The 21,295-nt window shown below is 38.8% G+C and overlaps 1 protein-coding gene across 4 annotated transcripts in view; it reads left to right on the top strand.

Moving 5' to 3' along the window:
• The window catches only part of CSTF3 (cleavage stimulation factor subunit 3), a 50,097-nt gene that overhangs the window by 20,304 nt on the left and 8,498 nt on the right, over positions 1 to 21,295 (top strand). For 3 of the 4 annotated variants that reach the window (XM_068399501.1, XM_068399499.1, XM_068399500.1), the window contains 10 exons: positions 12,771 to 12,803; positions 13,193 to 13,290; positions 14,647 to 14,713; positions 14,811 to 14,845; positions 14,952 to 15,078; positions 17,830 to 17,907; positions 18,117 to 18,279; positions 18,807 to 18,916; positions 19,327 to 19,443; positions 20,594 to 20,668. In XM_068399501.1, coding sequence (XP_068255602.1) covers positions 12,771 to 12,803; positions 13,193 to 13,290; positions 14,647 to 14,713; positions 14,811 to 14,845; positions 14,952 to 15,078; positions 17,830 to 17,907; positions 18,117 to 18,279; positions 18,807 to 18,916; positions 19,327 to 19,443; positions 20,594 to 20,668 — 903 coding nt within the window. Of the gene's footprint in view, positions 1 to 12,181; positions 12,254 to 12,770; positions 12,804 to 13,192; positions 13,291 to 14,646; positions 14,714 to 14,810; positions 14,846 to 14,951; positions 15,079 to 17,829; positions 17,908 to 18,116; positions 18,280 to 18,806; positions 18,917 to 19,326; positions 19,444 to 20,593; positions 20,669 to 21,295 lie in introns of those variants that run through there. The other variant, XM_068399502.1, reaches the window with a different exon arrangement.

Here is a 21,295-nt window from a genome sequence, read left to right as displayed (position 1 = left end):
ACACTTGTGTCAACTGCAATTCTGCACAGTAGTACTTGAGCAGGATGGGCAGTGTAAGTAGTTGTTTAAAACCTCAGAATATTCCATGGTATTTGCCTTTGATAAAATCTCAATGCTGGTAAGCCTGAGCAGGAAACTGACTGGACAATTTACTGTTAAAGGATAGAACTTTAATTTTTCCACGTAAGATGTGACTAAATATAATTCAGGCTTTTTTTTTTTGTAAATTCAATTTGAGATTTATAATTAAAAATTATATCCTACATGCTTTTTTGTGTGTGTTAAAGATGAGTGTTAAAAGGGAAGTACTATGGAATTTTAAAATTAGCTGACAGACTTTTATTCGGCAGAAATATTTTTCTGGCACTAAGCAGCTGGAGGTAAGTGTCTCTTTTCATAATGCCATGAAGTTTCTGCTGTTCTTGCTATACTAGTTGTAGCTGCTAAAGACTATTGCAGAAGAAATCTCACCTGTTTACAAAAAAAAAAAGGCACTAAGTTAGATGTTACATGTTTATTTGTCACTTTGTTCCTAAAATTCAGTTTTACCGCCAGGAGAGTGTAGAGCTAACCCCCCTCCCCTTCAATAGAAACGTCACCTACGTAGCTTTTATTTCTAAAGCATGGAAATATGTAATCTATGTTTATTTTCCAACTTCATTGCATCTCTATATAGACAATTATTGAAGTGTAAGGTAGCTTAAGTTATTGAAGCACTAATACCAACTCATATAGATTTAAAAGTAGCAGTACCTATATTTTTGTCTTTATCCTGTTTTATGACTAGTGGGACTATTCCCATAGGCAGAAGCCCAGCAGGCTTAGCGTTAATCTTTGAGGGCATCAAGCTGAAGTTTGGGAGGGAGAAGGGGAAGGGAGGGAGAAGGGGAAGCCACTTTAAAAACTGTACGTGTGCAGTTTTTAAAGTGGGGAAAGCAGTATAGCGTTTAAATATTCTAGAAACCTGTTTTCTAATGTACTAAGTCTGATTAGCTGGGATAGTAATTACACTAAAATTCAGGTATTCTGGAAACAGAGGTCTGTCTGCTTAAATGTTTTTGGATCAAGTCTTAACCAAAAAGATTTGCATGTTCATGTGGTTTCGGATTAGGCTGTTTGTGATCAGTCCAAACTTCGTAACTAGATACTGAGAGGACCCTGCAGAAAACTCGTATGTTGAAGGAAACTATTAATTCTTGCCACTGAATTCTACTTTTATAGTGAATTTTGTTTCCTCTTCATTGCCAAAAGACAGAAATCCAGATGTTTAATTCTGTAATCAACTTTTAAAATACAGTCTTTCCTTTTTTAACATTATAGATGAGACTTTTCAATAACTATGATTAAGAATATGCATTCTCAGAAAGGAAACAGTAGAGAATTTCCTTGATTTCTGCCAAAAAAATGAAGGATTTTTGATTAGGGCAGCTGCCTGTATTAGAAAAAGACGCTAATTCCCTGAACTTGAGCTGGAATCTCTCATAGCTGTAGAACAAAAACAGCTCAGTCATTAGGTTAATCTTACATTTCTGAGGCAGATTATTTTCACAGTTTAGTAAATGACTGACATAATAAATGTTTCTTTCAGGGCAAAGCCAGGACCCACATCCCTTCGTTATAAGATTATTTTTAGAGCATTGCAGTTCAAGTACACCTGGTTTAGGTTTAGTAAGGTTTATTTTGTGAGGCAGTATACATCCTGCCAACTGCAAATTGATGCTGCGATGCATGTGCAGAGGATTACTTGTGCCTGAGCATTATTCTCTACTATTAACTCTTAGATTTCTGATTCTTGTTTTCCTGTGATGAGACAACTGTCTTCTGTGGTCAAACATCAGAGCACCTCAGCATCTTTGGAGACTTAGGACCAATCTAATGGTTTTGAGGACCGTTCTTTGTGCCAGTGTTGCAACAAGTTACTGGAAAATTGCTCTTTGCGTTCCAGCTGTGGAGATGAAACATTAGGAACAATTTGTTCTCTGCTGACAGACCAAGCTAGTCTTGTGCTAATATTGCAACAGTAAGAATGATACAATTACATCTTCTAGTACCATTTTTTACTCTTTGAGCAACTTACGTTCCTTTTTCTTAGGATAATTGCTTGTTTGGCTGTCTCTAATTTAGAGAGAGCCTTTGTTAGACCAGGTCCACTCTAGAAAATTGAAGGAATTAATGCATGGTCTCTGAATGAATTTGACCACTCAGAAGGGCAGAAGTTCTTTTTGGTCCTAAGATTTCTTCATTTGGACAATTAGCCCTTTTTGCTGCGTCAGTGTGGAGGCTGTTTAAGGGACCTTTGCTGCCTTCTAGGTGTGTTGCTTTTTTAAAAATAGATATTCAAGGATCATTTTACAAAGTAAGATCTCAAAAATTCTAGCTTGTTCAGGTGTATTATTAACATATAGTCTTGGTGAATGAAAGGAAAATTCTTAAGACCTTCCATACAAAAATTATTATTATTTGGTAACTTTATTCTACAAAAATAAGTTTTCTGAAATAACATAATTCACAGTGTGAAATAATTATGGTTATCAAACTTATCCTTTTCTGCACTTTTGTGCAAGCATATTTGAAAAGAATATATCAAAACTGTAGGCACGCAGTGAGTGTGAGAAGTCATAAAACTATAAACCTAATGGGGACCTTAATGCCCCCTAAAATGTCCCATTTTCCCCAGCTATATCTTCAAATTACAAAGAAAATAATAACTTTCTTACAAATTTTGCTTTCTTTCTCTGAGATACTTTGAGGATACCGAAATCAAAGAGGGAATGATTTTTTTAATGAGCTGTATGTTATTGTAATGAACACTGATTTCTGATAAAAGTCAAAAGCAACTAGACAATTTTAAATTAAGGCTCTTAAGTTAGAGCTTTTTAAGTTGAGATCTGTGTAATGAAACAATTGGCTTTTATTTTTTCTATGTAGTTACCTCAAGTACCCCTTACGACACACAATCCTGTTGCAGTGGTCTAATCCCTGCCTTCTTTTTAAGGTCTCAGTGTTGCAAGCAGTTACTAGGTTGAGTTACGGGATCAGTGCCTCGCTAGTGGTGATGGCAGACTGCAATGTGTCTGTGCTCCTCAGCTTGGCAACCTTGTGCAAGATACTGGCGCCTATTATCTTACTAAATTAGCTGAAAAAAAGCATTAGAAGAGTGCGTATGTCCAATTCCATTGCCCCTGCTGAGGGACTGTTTGCTTATGATACGCTGTTGAAGTAGACAACTGGTGTAATTTATCTGAGTTTACAAATTGGGGATCTCTAGCCCAATGAGATGGGCCAAATACCTTGCTTTGATGCTTCCCTCTTAATTTAACTTTTTAACTTCAATGATCTAGCCAATAAATAAGACAGCAAGTCTTTAATTTATCTCGTTGCATTTTGTCATGTTAACAGATTATCTTGCAATCCATGGGTGGTATATGTGCTTTTGAGCCCTATAAATTTCTTTTTCTGAGAGTTAAACTAATATAAAATTAATTCCAGGCAAAAAAAGCACTGCTTCTTTGTGAAATAACTGCAAAGGATTTCAGTAGATCTGTTAATGTTAGCCATCTGAAAACACTTTTTAAAACTTCTCACTGCTTCTGTAAAATACAAAAGACATTGAGAAACAGGAATGAGAAGCAGAAGTGAACTAAAGTACGTAGGAAGAGCCAAAATGCATAAGTCGGGAAGGAAGCAAGGTAGTTTGCAGGAGTGTGAATGTGGGGTGATGTTTCCTGCAGTGACTTAAAGCGAGCGTGAAATTGAAGAGGAAATTACAACCCATGGGGCATGTTGAAAATTGACTTTTTATTAAAATGCGATTTGCAGACAAATCAAAAATCTAGGTATGAAGTTGAATCTGGCTAGAAAGGAGTGGAAAATAGAAGGATACTTAGCGTGTGTAAGCTACTGCATACAGTTAATATTACATTAAATTTGATAATGGGCAAATTGCCTAAATAAAAAAAGTAATGATTTTCCTGATTTGGAGAAGATATTAAAGAATGGGTACCACAGATAAAGATGTGTTGTACAATAAAACGCAATAAATACCAAAGGAGCAAAGAACACCGGGTTGTCTCCCATTATTTGGAAAAATGATTGGAGTAGGTAGCTCGTACTTCCCAATCATAAGCATAAAGTAGACACTGTTTCAGAAAATATGCTTATACGTGGCAAGACCTAAACAGTTAAAACAAGTTCTTGTTTTTTTGAATAGTGCTGAGCAAGGAGTAGGAAAGACATCTTCCTGATATTAGGTAGGAGGTCTTGGTGCTTTTAGTCAGGTGTGCGTGTTGGTAGGCTGCTGGAGTTTTACAGGCACGTTTTGGAACATGGAGTGTGAAGTGGATGGTGCAGTTCAGGTGAAATCAGTGGGTAAGGACGAGTATTTCAGAATGACACTGTGAAGCTGTTTAGATGCAAAAAGTGAGCAAAAGAGAATATGGGAGCAGAATTGACTAAACAGGAAGGAATGGATCAAAATGTTTATTCAAATTTTTTTCAAAGTAACTAGCAATAATGTAGACTTGTCTTTCTCTAACCAGGAAATACTTGTTGCCATCTACTAAATACGGTATGACCAGAAACAGAAGGTGCTTATTAAAGAGGACTTAACGGTCTGTTGATTTTTAAATTGGCTTAAGTGTAAGAACTACTTACACTAGGTAAAGAGCAGAGATGAGAGAAGTGATTTGTGGGGGAAAGCGTAACTATTGATTATATACCTAATATCAAATGCTGGTGGGGACAGTTGTCTTAAAACATTCATAGAGGAAATGTAATCATTTTGCATAGAAGAGTCTGAAGAAATAGAACAAGGAATAAAAGCTAGCAGTACTGCTGCTTTATAGGAGCTATATGTATGTGAGCTTTACCCAATATGGCAAAGAATAGTCTGTTCAGTAGACTGAGGCAGTACTCGCAGGTAAGAACTTAGAGATGCAGCAACTCTCTACTTCACTCCCAATTTCTAGGCAATTTTTGAATGTCAGATCCATGGGGCAGTGAAATAACAGATAACTGAAGTTGTCCTTTTTTTGAAGAGCGTTCAGCTTGCTATTCATCATGACTTGAACAGGGCTTTTTCTGCACCTTTACTTGAATTATACTAATCCACAAGAGATATTAGTGATAATGGGAGTCAGTTTGTCAGGAAGGAAAACAGCAGTGCAAGTAATAACATGAGGTGGGTTTGGTGTTTAAATATAACTGCAAATCTGAAATTTTATTTTATGGGAAGTAAAATGCACAAACAAGCAAAATGAGAAGAGAGAGCAGCAGAATGAAATAGCTGGGAAAAATGGGGAAGTAAGCTTGAGAAATCACTTCTTCATTTTTATAATCCAGTTTGAAAACAAAGGGAAGAAAAAAGGGTATAGGTGACGTGAGAAATAAATGAGCTAATGAGTGAAGCAGTGATTGCAATTCAGTACCATTCTCCAACTAGAAAAATCATTTAACAGTTTTGTCACCACAAAACTTTTTCTTAAGGCTGCCTATAAAGAAATATTTCTCTGTAGAGCCTCTGGCTAGTCTCTTGGTAGTGGTGCATGAAATTTATGCTTGCTTTACAAAGTATTAAGATAAATAAAGTGCCTCAGTGCAGGACCAAGACACCAGCATTTTCTGTAAGGGAGTAGAGGCAGATGCTAGTCCTAAAGGTTTGTCTGGAGGTGGAAATTAAATCAAATTGTACTAAGGTGTAAATTAAAGCACAACAGCTATTTTTTAGTAACTGCATCTCTGATCTCTCATTTCTTAATGAAGTCCTTGTTCTTCTTTACACTGGAGTAGATATTTAGGAATTGGGTGGGGTAGATAGTTCTTTAATATTCCAAACTATATTAGTAGCAAAGTTAAGTTTCTTTACTGCGATGCATTAATCTCTATTCACTTCTAGATCAATCCATTTACTGTAAGTTTGTTCAGCAAGGTTGTCCAAATTCTCAATCCTTGCATTACTGCACTTCTAGAATGCAGACAGTTTGCTGATACCCAAAGATATTATATTCATGTATTCTTCTGGATTAATTCCTTTCCTGTTGCATCTGAAAATTAAAGGTATTGGGTTTTTTAGTCTAATAGATTAAACAAAAAGACATTTTCCACTTGCAGATTTTTTTTTTAATTGGTAATTACTTGTTTACATAGTTCTTAATTAAGAATGATTTAGCTCCATTTCAGCTGGGGCATATGTTACTGTGTCTTCAGAGTAGCATTCACAATTTCTTCGTTTGCACTCTTTTTTGAAAAGACTTCTGCTCTGAGCTGCTCCCTCACCACCCCCAGGCAGGCACAGCTGGGTTCTTCCCTTTCCCAAACTTCCGGATAAATCTAGTTTTATGTTCACAGTTTTCGAAATAGTCTTTTCAGGTCTTCAATCATGCCTATTTTTTTTTTTTACAATTAGTCAGATGGTGGAGATGGTCATGTAGAGATCTCTGTCGGCTACTGCTCCTGAGAGGAGAAAGGTTGGTAGAGTGTGTTAACCTCATGTGCTTTGGTTAATTGTTCCTGAAGGCTGTTAAAGGCTTGGGGTCATGAGGCTGTAATGACAGTTTTCAAGAAGGTAGAGAGTGAGGAACAATCTTGTGTATTAGTGGCTATTCCTGCAGCAGCTCTCTCTAGCTCTGCCTCTATCCTGTCCTAGTCTCCCACCGCAGCTTGGCTCCTTATGAAAAATGCTGCCCTTCATTTACTAATGATCACTTTTCCCGTAGACAGAGCCGCCTTTTGCTGGGCTTTTTTGTCTTTAACAGAAAATGGTGACGTGGCCCAGAATTTTGCTATAGAAAGTTAACATTTTCACTAGCTGCTCAGTAAGCGCCTGTTGTCATTTATATATGTAGGATATTAACTGGTAATTGGGTTTGCAGAATTACAGGTCCTATTCATTAGCTTAAACGATAGTCTTAGTTACTGAAAAGTTGATTTATTATTCAATACTGTGAGCAAATTCAAAGTGTATATATATATGAATACAAATACATGATAGAGTACATGGTAGGCCACTATTTTGTTAACCAGGAAACAACTGTGAAACCAAAAAGATGGTTGTAATCAGGAAGCAGACTGCAAAATGGTGCTTTTTTTTTTTTTGGCTCTACATTGTAGCCATGGCAGCTGTGACTGCGTCCTGTAAGGAGACTGTTTTTCAAGTGATGATGTATCTAGTGGAAACAACATGATTTTTAAATTTTTATGAAATGCCATGCTTGTGGAAGCTCTAGAAATAATACACGTAATAGTAGTTGGAGGCATTTCATTTAGAATAATTTTAAGGAACTTTTCAAATGCCATTTTATGGCAGATTTGAAATTGAGACACATAACTGTGTGAATGTGAAAAATTACAGTATACTGAATGAAAATACTTAAATGTCATCCTATTACATTTTGAGAAAATGAGTTTTCCCATAGCCGGTGTACTATATCTCTTCCTTGCAGTCTTTACTAATAGCAAGATAAAAGCTCTGTTTTCACGAGGAATATTAAAACTCCAAATGAAGACTGCAGAAATACTGAATCATTCAATCCTTATCTGGTACAAATTGTAGTAAAATTATATATTACAGAAATCACGTCTGCAATTATATGCTAAATAAAGGATTTCATTGGTTAAGCCTTGAAATATCTTGCACAAATGAAATATGTGCTTTGTTCAGCATACATAAGATAAGTTTTACATCCAGTTATCTGGGCAGTTATAATCCAGCCTCCTTGGGTTAATGACCACATGCGAGTGCAACGTTGGTCCTGCATCTCACCTGCATTTCATGTACTTGAGCAGAGCTTGGTTTGCTATTTGCAAAGGTAATTGCTGTTATTTGACCTGTAGGAAAACGAGTTTGTCATGTTAAGTGCTCATGCAATCAGTCACTGACTGGAAGCCTCAGCAAATAGCAAAAGGCTGAATGTGCTAAAGATAGAAGAATGGATTAGCATCTTGCACTTACTTCATCCTTTCAAAGATGACATTTCCTTGAGGCAGTCTGAGAAGTTGGTATGGTCCAAGCAGTATTTATTCTGCAAATAAAGTGTGAACATCTCTCCAGCCAGCCCTAACCTATGTTTTGGAAACGGGTAGAGAAATGTGAATGTGTTTTGTTACACCTACAGTCCTATACTAATAGAGACCCAAATTACATCCCACTGAGCTTGGCAGTGGGTAGTTGATTGTTTTACCCTAGTAATCAAGATGTAAAAAGAAAAAAAAAAAAAGGCAAATGGTCAACACAAATGGACTCAGTGATGATAAATTTGGTGTGTAGTCTGACTTTATTTTTACAATGTTAACTTTTTAATTACCTAATACCTAGTCATCTAACTGTGTAAATGAATATAGGTCTTCAACAGTGAGCTCCCTTCAGTTAATAAACAAAAGTGATACTTCCAAATACGTACCTGTGTGCTCTGGTTGTAATTTTGTACTCTGAAACATATGTTGTGTATGTGTTTTTAAAAAAAAATAAAATAAAGATGTTGCATTTATAGTAGTATTTATAATGAAACTAGATTTTAGGAAATTGTAGTTCTAAAAATACCAGTCACTATGAACTAAATCCTTGGAAAATTAGTTCCAGCGCTGCTGTGGTGTTTTCTCCTCTTCAGCCTGTCCCTCATCAGTGGGTGCAGTCTGCCAGTGGTGTGTGGCATTTCTCTTCAGGTCCCTCGTCCAAAAAAAGTCCCAAAAAACTTCAGAGAGCAGTGCAGGGGCGATGGGGAGGGGAGAGGGCAAGAGGATCTACCTCACCCAGGGGAGAGCTGGAAGCAGTGGATAAAGGAACATTAGATTTTATGCTTGAGAAAGAAATTTTTTTTCCTTGGAAGGTAACCATTGAAAAAGGAGAGGGAGCTGGGATATGGAAACAGACGAGGCCCAGAAGGAGGAAATGAGAGTCATGGCAGAAAAAGCCATGCGGGTCCTTGGGTACCGTGTGCTGACCTTGCTTCCTTAGGACCTTGGGCGAAACCAAGAAACACTGAAAAGGTTAAAATAAAACAAGTAAACTTTTTAGGTTTGTATTGTATGTTTCCAGACAACTACAGGTAGTCTTAAGTCTCTAGATTAATAAAATCACTTGCTTTGCATAATCATAAATGGGGTAAATGGCATAAATCATAATATGTGCTTTAATGTGTCTATTAAAAAGGGTAAATTGCAATGTAATTTATGGATTAAATTTTCCCCTTGCATGTTTGTGAAGCTCGTTATTGGGAAGCATGTTGTTTATTCTGGGAAGAAATTTGACCCTGTTATTATGAATTATTCTTGTACAAAGCTGATGCAGTAGTGACTTAAATGGGAGCATCAAATTTCAAGTTACTCTTTTCGCAAAACAGGAGGAATTTCTCATTGTCACAGGCAGAGGAAGGCAAGGGCAGATGTGTTTTACTACAGGAGTGTCTAAGTATAGCTGCTCAGACTAGGTGGTCTTTGTGTAGTCTTCAAGGATGGAGGGGAGATGTTTGTATATACCAATTTTGCCTTAGAATGACAATATGCCTAAGCTCATTTTGTAGGTGAGAGATTCGTGGTGGAGACACCTCTGTATGTTAGCCTCCATGAGAGTAGCACCTACCTTTTGAATTAAAGCAATCAGAATAGGAATACAGGCAGCGTTAGAAACTGAAGGATAATTTATTGTAAAGATCACTTTAAAGATCACTTTGTTATGTTTGTCTTTAAGGACAAATATACAGTATTAATGTCGATCCTTTAACACTTGTCCACGTCTAATCACTGCCTGTTCCTGTGTATGTAATAGGAAAAAAAAAAAGAAATGTAACAGAACTGTGTGTCAGTGGGTCTGGGAGGCAGCGTGTGCCCTCTCCGGTGGTGGGCTTTCCCCATCCCTGTGGCGTCCCTGTGCCGGGGCTGCCAGGATGTTTGCTGGGGAGCAGTGAGCCAAGAAACGCAAATAAATTCCTTCGGGAGAAAGAGCTTTTCTTCCCTCTGGCTCTGGGAACTTGGTAAATACTCCTCAGTGAGAGAGACACAGTAAGCATTGGCCGATACTGCTTTTTCTTTTCCTTTAACAAATCCTGCCAATCTCCAACCTCCTAACTTCATCGGTACCAAGATTTCTGAATTTTCAGATCTCAATATCAAACCACTTGTGTGGATTTAACAAACACATAACACTGACTTGAAGTCCAGATGTGGACAGCAGCTTTTCATATATCTGATAATTCACGTAGAAAATATTTTGTTCTTTGAGTTATAACATGCAAATAAAGAATATAGCTTTTTTCTTAGCAAAATATTTTACTTTTCAGGATCTTTGGTTGTTGGAAGTGCGTGTAGCCTAATTGATAAGTACTTCTTGTGCTCCGTCTTTTTGATGTTGCTTGGTGTCAGTGCTGCCACACGCTAATAAAACTGCTCCAGTAAACAATTCAGCGGGATTACTGTGCACTTACGTGATGCTGTGTACAATTACCGAGGTCAGTCTGGGTTGCTTATGCTGAGTAATAGTTGTCATTGGGCTTTTGGGTGACAAGGGGCAGGGAGATGCGCTAAGCAGGCAGACAGCATTCACAGCCCTGTCGGCTACGTCTAGGAATTGTCTTTGGTGTAGTAACTCAAGGTGGACGTGCAAAACATTTTTGCTAAACCTGGAAGGCACACTAATTTTTGCCCTGCTTGCTTATAGCTTTTCATTCTGAGCTTTTAAAAATTATTTTTGTACTTGTTCTTGAATAACTACAAGGTGATGCCTTTTGTCGGTGGCGAAGCCATGGATTAATTTTATTTAATTTTCACAAAAGAAGGATTTAAACTATCTCCTGGGGATTCGCTCCTTTTTTTAAAAAAAAAATTCTGCTCATCTTATTGAAGGTTTTACTTGAGAAACCACAAGGGAAAAAATGTGCAGGCAGCTGTGCTCTGTGCTAGACGTACAAACCAAGATTCCTTTGTTCTTTTCCACTAGGTGACCAAGGATAAAAGGCGTTTGCAGGGGGTGGGAGGCGTAGACTGTGAGCTATTGCTCTTCAGTGAGAGTTGAAACGTTTTTGTCGTATTCTAAGAGGTGTTGAAAAACCTGAAAAGTTACTATCAAAAAAAGGATGAAGTAAAAATGGGAGATGTCTTTTTTGGACTTCATGGTGGAGGAGAAATTTAAAATATAAGAAGCCATTTTCCTTCAAATAGAAATAGGGCAGGATCAGACTCCTTAATTTGTGTCCACAAAAGACTTCTGTTTAAACAACAGTAGGATACGTACCTGTTACCTGAGGGTGCGTTGGGTCTGCGTGTCTTACGGCAGAGGCTAGAGGTGTTCTCCGTAGCATGGACATGCCGCCTCCTGATGTGTTCTAGTTAAGTGTTATTTCTGTGATCAGTCATTTCTCTGGTCAGCTGTCTTTTAACTGAATAGCTTGCAGAAAGACTTTGTGAAAATAGTGTGTTCGAGACATAATTAGGCTTAACTTCCTGCAAACCCAGATTTTTTTGAATCATTTCAACAGGGCAGGATACTGCTCCAGTTCACCATGTCTGCCATTAACGTTTTTCTGCAAAACTTGTTTGAATTCTCTCATTTTTAATTGATCATGTTCAGGAGTGAGAGAAATGGGGATACAGGGCACAGGACAGGCAGTGCACAGTGCAGTACAGGACATATTATTTTATGCCTCCTGCAGATGGGACGGTGTTTCCTAATGCTTCCATTAAGAATTCTCTTGTGCTTTAGAATGAGAATGATATAAAAATGATATCATTAATAGCTGGTGCGAAAGGGTGCTGTTCACTGCCTACCGCCGTGCTCCCTGGGGAAAAAGAAAGGCTTTCGGAGCTGCTCCTGTGGCTCTTGTGTTTTGCACCAAGAAAAAAGCCTTGAATCACTTAAATAAACAAAGATCAGTGAGATTTAAAAGGGAGTTTTGATGCTTTAAAAAAATTCAATACAGCATAACATCCTTATTTCATTAAAGGCTCTTTATTTCAATGCAGATAAGCATCTTCTAGAGGCATTGAAGATTTTCCTTGTTTCCTCAGGGTGTATCTCTACAGATGGCCTAGTATGTTAATGTGACTGGAGCTCATAAATAAATGAAGGGTGCCAATCTGCCCTCTACATCTGTCTCCTGCTTTTCTGTGCCCTCTCTGAAAGGCAACCTGTTACTTCAAGACTGGGTTTCACCCTCTACTCCTGCGGTGTGCCTGCCGTCTGAATGAAATGAGTGCTGAGATGTGAGCGTGGTTTGGGCCTTCCTGGAAGGGAGCACCAGGGCTGGGGGCACCTGTCGAAAAACAGGTTCTCCCCCTGCTTATTATTCCCTTATTCAGCATCAGCATATTATAGAAAAGTGTACTTTGAGAAATAAATATTCAAATATAGTACATTTAGTAGCCTACTAGTTTTGTAAATATGGTATTTTACCCTTAATTTACTAAATCCTGATCTAGAGGCTTTGGTACCTAAGTCAATATACGCACTTAATGCAACAGAGTACTGTAAAATAAGAGGCTAAGTCTGGGTGTCCAAACCCAAATACAGGAAAGCAATTTTACCTACCAATACCTCAATTTTGGCCCTAGTGGAAGTGAAAAATAAAAAAAAAAAAATTAAAAACACTAATTTTGAAAAAGCTAAGCAAAGTACATGATTTTATATGGTTAATTATATTTTTGCAATATTATGTGGTGTTACAATGTAATTAGTTTAAGCAGCCAAAGTACAAACTAGAATGCTATAGTACTGTATGAAGAATATATTCCTACTATTCTAAAATAGTTTCTTAAGTGATTTGTTTTTTTCTGCTTCCCTATAGATTAAAGCAAAAAATTATGACAAAGTGGAAAAGGTGAGTCCTATCCATATATGTAATATATCTCTGTAGCAAGAACAAGTATCTTGTGATTAGGCTAAAGCAGATTGAAAAGAACTATAGCTGTCATTGAATGCGCTATTCAAAAACACAGATAAGAAGTATCACTAAAATCAATTTGCTGTTGCTGCCAAGCTGTAATCAGTGAAGTGCGCAGAGGAATTTCTCTGCTTAATTCTCTCCAGTTCCCTTGCATAGCACAGAGATTCTTTAGTCAAACGGACGAGTAGTTTTAACTTATTCTTTCTTACAAATCTTAGTCATAATTACAAAGATTATTTTAATTCATAGTGTATAGCTTTAAAAGTAGAAACCTAATTTCTATATCTGGAATCCTGATCACGTCTTCTTGATGTATTAAACAGTTATTTCAGCGATGCCTTATGAAGGTTTTACACATTGATTTATGGAAATGTTACCTTTCGTATGTACGAGAAACCAAGGGGAAGCTACCTAGTTACAAGTAAGTTAACAGAGTTGCTCTGAATTATTCTAGTTTTATGGTGAATCTCTCGATTTTTGATTAGTGGGTGGGGAGGAACCTGGGGGGCAAACCTGCCTGGGGATCTTCTGGTAGAGTGCTTGGGGAGGGGGGAATTAATATATAATCTGCATTTAGAAAACATTTTCTTTGAAGTTTCGTTAATTGAGCTTGCTGGGTAAAATTGCTTCCTTAGTCTGGATCCTTATAACAGGTGGGACAAGAGCAGGGGAGAGTAGCTGGCACGTCCATGCCAGTTCCCTGCAAATCAGATTGGTGCTTGAGCCAGTCTGAAACATGCTGTTTCCTCAGTCGGGACCGTTTGCTGTCCTCCCCCTTTCTGCCCTGTGTAGAGTCTCCGCAAACTTCAGCACTGATTCCAGCTGAGGGGCTATATTTGATTGGCAGTAGTAGATAGTTCAGTAATTAGAGAAAGTTTTGGAAGGGATAAAAAGATATAAAAAGCAGGTTATCATAATTTTGGGATGCATACAAAAATTCAAAATTCATCCCTTTTCATTTACTACATTTTGCCTGTTTATAGTCCTGCAGACTGAGTTTAATGCTTTTTCTTCCTGCTTGAGGTTTCAAAAAATATCAGTACCTTTCAGCATCTATAAACTTGTTTCTTTCCCAGCCCACCATAATTTCTTTGTATTATAACTGGCAAGATAACTAATCCATTAACAGAAGAAAAGCAGATTTGTAAAATGTATTTTTACAAGACTGTTTTGAAACAATTTTTTAAAGTACCAGTGCCCCCCCCATCTTTTTATATAATAGAAATAAGGAAATATTCTGTGAACATTTTAAATTTTGGGAAAAATACTTTGAATTTGAGGGGAATAAGAAATCATGTGAAAGATTTTGGCCAGTTTCCACACAGGGGAGGTACTCCTAATTGCCCCAGCCTTTCAGTGTTGCTGGAGAATTACAGGAAGGTTTGGGGAATTCTGAGGAAAAAAAAAAAGAAAGCACGGGTACATCTGTCAGCTAAGAAGATATAGAGAGCAGTTGTTGTCTATCTTCTCAACTGCCAGTGCACATAGTACACACAATTTTCCACTTACTTAAGGAGGGAGGGGTCTCAGGAACTGTTAGTGTGCTAGATTGCCACCAATAGATTTAAACAATTTTCTTAAAAAATAAACAAAGACCCCCTAAATGCAGAATTTAAAGCTATCTGAATGCCAATTTTTACTCTCAGCTGTTGAATGATACTTTTCATACCTCTGTGTTTGGTTAGAATTTGCTGCACAAAAGAATACTCTTAAATAAAGAATTTTTTAAATACTAAAGACTTGCTCTGTGGTCTTTATGGTTTGTTTTTTTCCTCAGAGAAAAAATGGCTCAGGCATATGATTTTGCTCTGGATAAGATTGGCATGGAAATCATGTCATACCAGGTATGTTTTTTTGTCAAAAAAACCATTTTATTTCTTACTTTATAAGAAGTACAACTAAACATTGGTTTCATTATATGTAATATTTTTTCTCACATAGATCTGGGTGGATTACATCAATTTTTTGAAGGGCGTGTAAGTACCTTAAAATAATTTTTTTAAGCTCAGTTAATGTAACGTTGATGTTCATACCAGTTATGATCTGTAATAGCTGACATTACTCTCTCTCCCCGCTATTTAGAGAAGCTGTAGGATCTTACGCAGAAAACCAGAGGATAACAGCTGTCCGTAGGGTTTACCAGCGTGGTTGCGTGAATCCAATGATAAACATAGAACAGCTCTGGAGAGATTATAACAAATACGAAGAGGTAATCAAGAACATGAAATTTGTTTGTGACATTTAAAAAAATCCCCCAAAATTTTATAATAAAGTATGGTGCCCAAACTGTATCCACTAAATAATTATGTGTAAAAGAGGTGACCGGCAGTACAAACACGTTTTGCATGTGCAGTGTGTACCAAGACCCGTGGCAAAACTGTACAGATACCTGAGTGATAATTATTTTTTATTTTAAAGACTTTCTATATGATACATTTAACACTCCCATTTCTTAGTTGGCCCAGTAGAATTGCTAGTGAATTAGAAATCACTGGTATCAATGACGGAGAATGTATTTCATGGAAGCCAGAGCAGATCAGCTGGCAATGAGGGCTTGCTTCCCCAAGGAGGCACTCCCCTCCTTTCAGTTATAGTTGAACAGAGTAAAATGGCATTCAGCTATGATGGTTTGGACTTTCTTCACGATATTAAGTTATATGGTCTCAAGTACATATAAAATGTTCCTCACCATCCTTCACCTGAAGCCATTGCAGTGTCAATTCAGGTGAGTCTGCTACCACACTGTCTTCAGCAAGTGTAACCTCAACTCATCAACCTTGCACACCAATTTGTAACTGCACCTTTATAGTGTATTCATAAACACATTTGGTAATGGCTTGTTAACCTCTTCCCGTCAGCAGAGGTGAGAATGCAGAACTGAGGGTACGTGCCCTCGTGCTCAGCACCGGGATGCTCCTACAGCACTCGCCCTTGTCCTGCCCATTGCGCCCGGGGTTGCAGGTGCCGATGTGCTGCAGGTCAGCTGTGCACTGAGTAGGAAAGAAGGGACAATTTCTCTTTCCTTGTTGCTAATTATGCAAGTTGTAGGATTGGTGACCTGACACTAATAGGACCGCTGTGCTTAGACAGTAGGAGTACCTCCTGGCATCCACGGCCACGAGTGTGTACTGTAACAGCTCATCACCCTGTCAGTATTCAGGGATACCACAGATAGCCTGCTGATCACCAGGGAAGATACCCAGCGACATGCCTTCTCCTGTGTAGGAAAATCCTCAGTACAACTTCCCTGTAAACCACCTCTTCCCCTCCCACATAGCAAATGAAGGCTGTCGCTGCTGGTTCCTACTCCTTTCATTAATATGGGGAGACTGTCAAAACGATAGCTGAAACCTGTCCTACAGTCATTCTGTATCTTCTGTTTGAGGCAGCTCTGCCTCACCCCTGTAACACAAACCAGTACCTTGGGCTGTTCAGAGGTGCTGGAAGCCGAGGCCGGTGCTCTGCTCGGACATGGGCTTCTGCGCGTCCTGTTCTGGCTGGACTGGTCCCGAGGGAAAGAGCTGCTGCGTACAGGTGTCCTGGCACAGGGAAGAACATGCTCCTCGCCAGAAGGGCTCTTTGAGGGGGAAGTGATGCCCCACATCAGTGGCCCAACAACACAGAAATCATGTGCAGGTCTCAGCACAAGAGGTTACTGACTATTTGCTGCAATTAAAATACTCTCAAGCTTCCCTTTAGCTCAGTAGCCACCAGGTAGCAGTATCAGCCTGTCAGTTACCAGTATCTTTAATTAAACAAATGGTCAAAAGTGGTAACAGCCCTGGTGAGGCAGAGAAGTGGCCATCTTTGGCTCACAAAGCCACACAGCTGCACCTCACGAGGCTGGGAGTGCATCCCGGGAGAACACTGCTGCATCCTCAGCCCAGTCCGGGGTTAAATGGGGGCAATGCTGGTTTTATATGCTAACTGACCCAGATAGCTGTCCCAGACAGCACTCTGTGAGAGCCCAGACAGTGTCTTCCTTCTGTGATGAGTTGGTACCCAACTCAGGTCCCTGTTTGGAATAGGACTCAAAGCTGCACTTACCTTCCTCAACTTCCTGGCAAGGAATGCCAGCAAAATCCCCGCTGACACAGGTGTGAACAAAACGGCAGTTACTTACCCTGCCCTAAGAGCGGTTCTTCGAGATTTTGTTCATGCCTGGGACCCCATGACCAGGCCTGTGTTGCTGACGTTGAGATGCGGGTTGTACCTGGGGGCCTGGCTGCCCCAAATCCCCTCCTGCTCTTTGCTCAGCAGCACGGCAGGGCCCCCTGCGCCTGCGTGCAGTCCTGGCGGGGTGTCACTCTCTGCGGTGACAGGTCGCAACTCTCAGCTGACAAACGTACGTATATGGCAGGGTGTGTGTTGAATATAACCTCTCTTAAAAGCTGTCAGTTACTTCAGGATCAGAGGAGAAGGCAGAGCTCTGAGCTTTGAGCTCAGTCTTTGTTATTACTTGTCCAAGAAAACTGAATTGCTCATGTGCCGTCTCAGTCTTCACCTGGTGAGCAGCAGGCAGCGGGAAGGCAGGGAGCTGTGACTCTGACTAGGCACTGGCCAGGATTTAAAAGGAAAAGTGTAAATCACAAACACATTCTTTCCACTTTCTCTGACTAGGCACTGGCCAGGATTTAAAAGGAAAAGTGTAAATCACAAACACATTCTTTCCACTTTTCCCCCAGCAGGTTTATGTAAAGTTCATTGTATTTTTGAAAGCTGTAAGTGATTAAAAATATACTGAGGTGCTTCAGGTCAGTTGATTTTGTAGTGGGTTTATTCTTTGATAGATAAGTTCTCTGTACATTTATTAGGAAAAACACAGTACCTTTTAAGATCAGTGTTCTAAAATAACTTTGTCCTTCTTGCTCACTTTTGCGTCCCCTTTCAAGCTCTTTTCTGTATGAAATGAGGTTCAGTATTTCCAAAGTGAAATTGCACATTTTTCACCCTTCTTCAGGGCATCAATATTCACTTAGCTAAGAAGATGATTGAAGACAGGAGTAGAGATTATATGAATGCACGACGTGTAGCAAAGGTACAACCTTCTGTTGACTTTTCTTTGTTCTATTTAATTCTACAAACTAGCATTAAACTTGGTTCTTATTTTCAAATAAAAGTATGTATTAGACTAATAAAGTCGGTATGCTAAAATATTTGTATCAGTTTTATAAAGCATAACCTAATATAATAAGTAGGTGTTTAATGCGTTTAAATCTGCTGCTCTAAACATTGCTTCTGTTTCAGGAATATGAGACAGTGATGAAAGGTCTGGACCGCAATGCTCCCTCTGTCCCCCCACAAAATACCCCACAAGAGGCTCAGCAGGTAGACATGTGGAAGAAATACATCCAGTGGGAAAAGAGCAATCCTCTGCGTACAGAAGATCAAACTCTCATAACAAAAAGAGGTAATTAGGTATTGCTCTAGGACACGTAGAATTGTATTTCTTAGCTCCATTTCTTACCTCCAGCCTAAGTAATGATGTGATTTAGTGTTCAGGGATCATGCTGCAGCTGAAGTTGATCAAGTTTCTTGAATTGTGTGGGTGTTTTTTTAAACTACTCTTTAGTTTTTGCTCAAGCCAAGCTGAAAGTAATACATGGATTTTGCGGGACAGTGCTGTAGTCGAGTGCCACTGAACTTTCATTGGAGGTCAGGAAAGAGTGGATCACAGCCTGATTTTATGGCTGATGTTCTTGAATGAGTCCTGCTTCTTCCTCTGAGGAGGAGGCAGGTTTTAGCTGCTGGTTATGATTCATAAAGTACCTGGCAATATAAAAGAACTGCGGTTGTGATCGTTGTATTCAAAGCCAATTAGTGTTAATATTGTCTGATTTATTTGCTGATCTTTGTATTTCGTATTTCCGTTGTGCAAGGTGGTACCATTTCTGCAATAATATACAACTATTTCTTACATTTCCCCCCCCCCCCCAGTTATGTTTGCCTATGAGCAATGCCTTTTGGTTCTGGGCCATCACCCAGATATCTGGTATGAAGCTGCACAGTACCTTGAGCAATCTAGTAAACTGCTGGCTGAAAAAGGGGTAAGCAGATTGCCATTGGTTTACTTTCTTATTTCCTTGCTTTGACATGGTGTACTGTTAATTTTTCTTCAAATACGTGAGAACCAAGGAGGGGGGTGTGAAAAATAGTTAACACCGGAAGTTGTGTCATGTTCAGAATTTTTAAATTGGGGCTATTTTAAGAAATAAAAATATTTGCATTTGAGATAAGAATTATGAAAAACTATTTCAGTGTTGGCCAGTTTTAGGTCTGGGGGGACTTTTTTGGCCTGATTTTGTGATACCTTAAGTACTGGGGAGATGATTATCTCTTTATTGGAGCATTGCATGGAAGTTCACTGGGACTTTTCACACACAGAAGATATTCTATAGATTGGCCTTCATTGTCACAGATGCTGAACAATTATATTATCATACTTATTTTATAACAGGACATGAACAATGCTAAACTTTTCAGTGATGAGGCTGCTAATATTTATGAAAGAGCGATCAGCACTTTATTAAAGAAGAATATGCTGCTTTATTTTGCATATGCAGATTATGAAGAGGTGAGCAAAAATAGTGATGTACTGACGTCAAAACCCAAAGACATCTCTCATCAATAATGTCATTTATTTGAAACATACTGAATACACAGAATTCTATAGAATTAATTTACTGATTCTTCTAGCCTTAACCTCACTCAGTGTTTCTGAGACTGAGCTGACAAAAAGGAGAGGAAAAGCCCATAGTATGAGTTACAAAATTTTAGAAAATTTACTGTCTTTCCACTTAAAATACTGACTGTAGTTTTCAAGTTACTATGAAGTTGAAAGGCTGATGCATTCACATTTACCAGAGGATCAGCTTCTTCACTTTTAAAATGGGGATAAAGAACACCTTTCCTGTCTAATTCTTGGGGGTTTAACGCTTGTATTTGCACGGCTGTGGGGGAAGATGGGAGGCATGCTATCTGGCAGCTTTCTTGAGAAATCTGTTTACCCAGGCTACCACGTTATTGCACAGCCTCTGTAAGGAGTAATGCCCCCACAATGGCTGGGTTTGCACATGAACTGTCAGGAATAAAGGCCGTTTCCCACTGATCAGATGAGGACTATGGAGTCCCCTGCAGGACGTATTTTGCCCACTTACCATAACATGGAAGAGTCTTTGCAGGAAGATACTGAGAACAACAGCAAAAAAAAAACCCTTCTGCACTTAAAAAAAAAAAGCCTTTCTTGGCTTTCCATGCAGCCTCTTGTATCCTCAGCGTACTGACAATTTAAATTTTTTAAGGTTGCACAATACAATTTGGCAGGGAACAGAATGGATTATTTGAAATATGTAGTCTGGAGAGTGAAGGTGGTTTTCCTGGCTGTCTGCATGTTACTTTTAGACAGAGGTAAAGGAAGCAGTCTTTTTATCCCAGACACCTACAATGGCAGTTCTGCTGCAGTATGACTAAATTAGAAAAAGACTTCAGAGATTCTTGAAAAGCAGGTACGTAAGCACTAGTGAGAAATTAATGTAGGAAGCAAAGAAATGACTGCACAAGACAAAAAATGCATCCAAGTAAAGGGACTGATATACATAGTGTTCAACTGGGGAAAAAGGGAAACAGAACAATTTTAGTGTTTTCTCCAGACTGATTTTTGCATTCTCACAGGCAGTTTGTAATAGTATTACCAAGCAGGCTGTATTTCCTTTTTATTTACTTAGAGTCGAATGAAGTATGAGAAAGTACACAGCATATATAACCGACTCCTGGCTATTGAAGACATTGATCCCACTCTGGTAAGATGATCCTTAGTACTGAGTGTTTCCACACTTGCATGGAGAGTCACCTGAGTACACTCAAAGAATGGGGAAATACTTACAGGAGTTCATTGGGTCACAAGGATGGTTGAGCAGGTGGGGTGCTGAGATGACAGAATTAGATTAAAATTTCAGCAAGGTTGATAATTAGAGCCTTTAATCCACTTAGATACACTAAGTCATGTGCACTTCACTCCTGTCTCTTTTGGAGAATCACTTAAAACAAGCAATGAAGATCTAAGACATTAAAGATTTCATGACACAGCTCGTAAGAATTGGTGCATGTTTTGTTGGCTGAACTAAAATTTCACTTTGCCTCCCCTTAACTGATTAAAAGCACATTGCTTTTGCCCGTTGTTCTCCCTACATAGAAAGGCACTGTGCTGTGGACATGTAGTTTGCAAATAAATTTGTAATGCACCGTGTACGTATCAAAGAGTATTGCTGTACATCTGCTTAATTTCTATAGTAAACAACATTGTCTGTAGTGCCAGCTGTGCTGGTACTCAACAAATGGTGTGAGAAAGTAACCTGCCCTCAAAAAGTTGTTTAGTTTATAAATAGACACAACAAAGCATGAGAAGGAAAAAGAAGGTCAGAGGTCTA

Source organism: Nyctibius grandis, chromosome 4 (genome assembly GCF_013368605.1).
Source record: "Nyctibius grandis isolate bNycGra1 chromosome 4, bNycGra1.pri, whole genome shotgun sequence".
Lineage (NCBI taxonomy): Eukaryota > Metazoa > Chordata > Aves > Nyctibiiformes > Nyctibiidae > Nyctibius > Nyctibius grandis.
The sequence above is the reverse complement of the archived record's forward strand: the minus strand, read 5'-3'. Positions and strand labels throughout refer to the sequence as shown.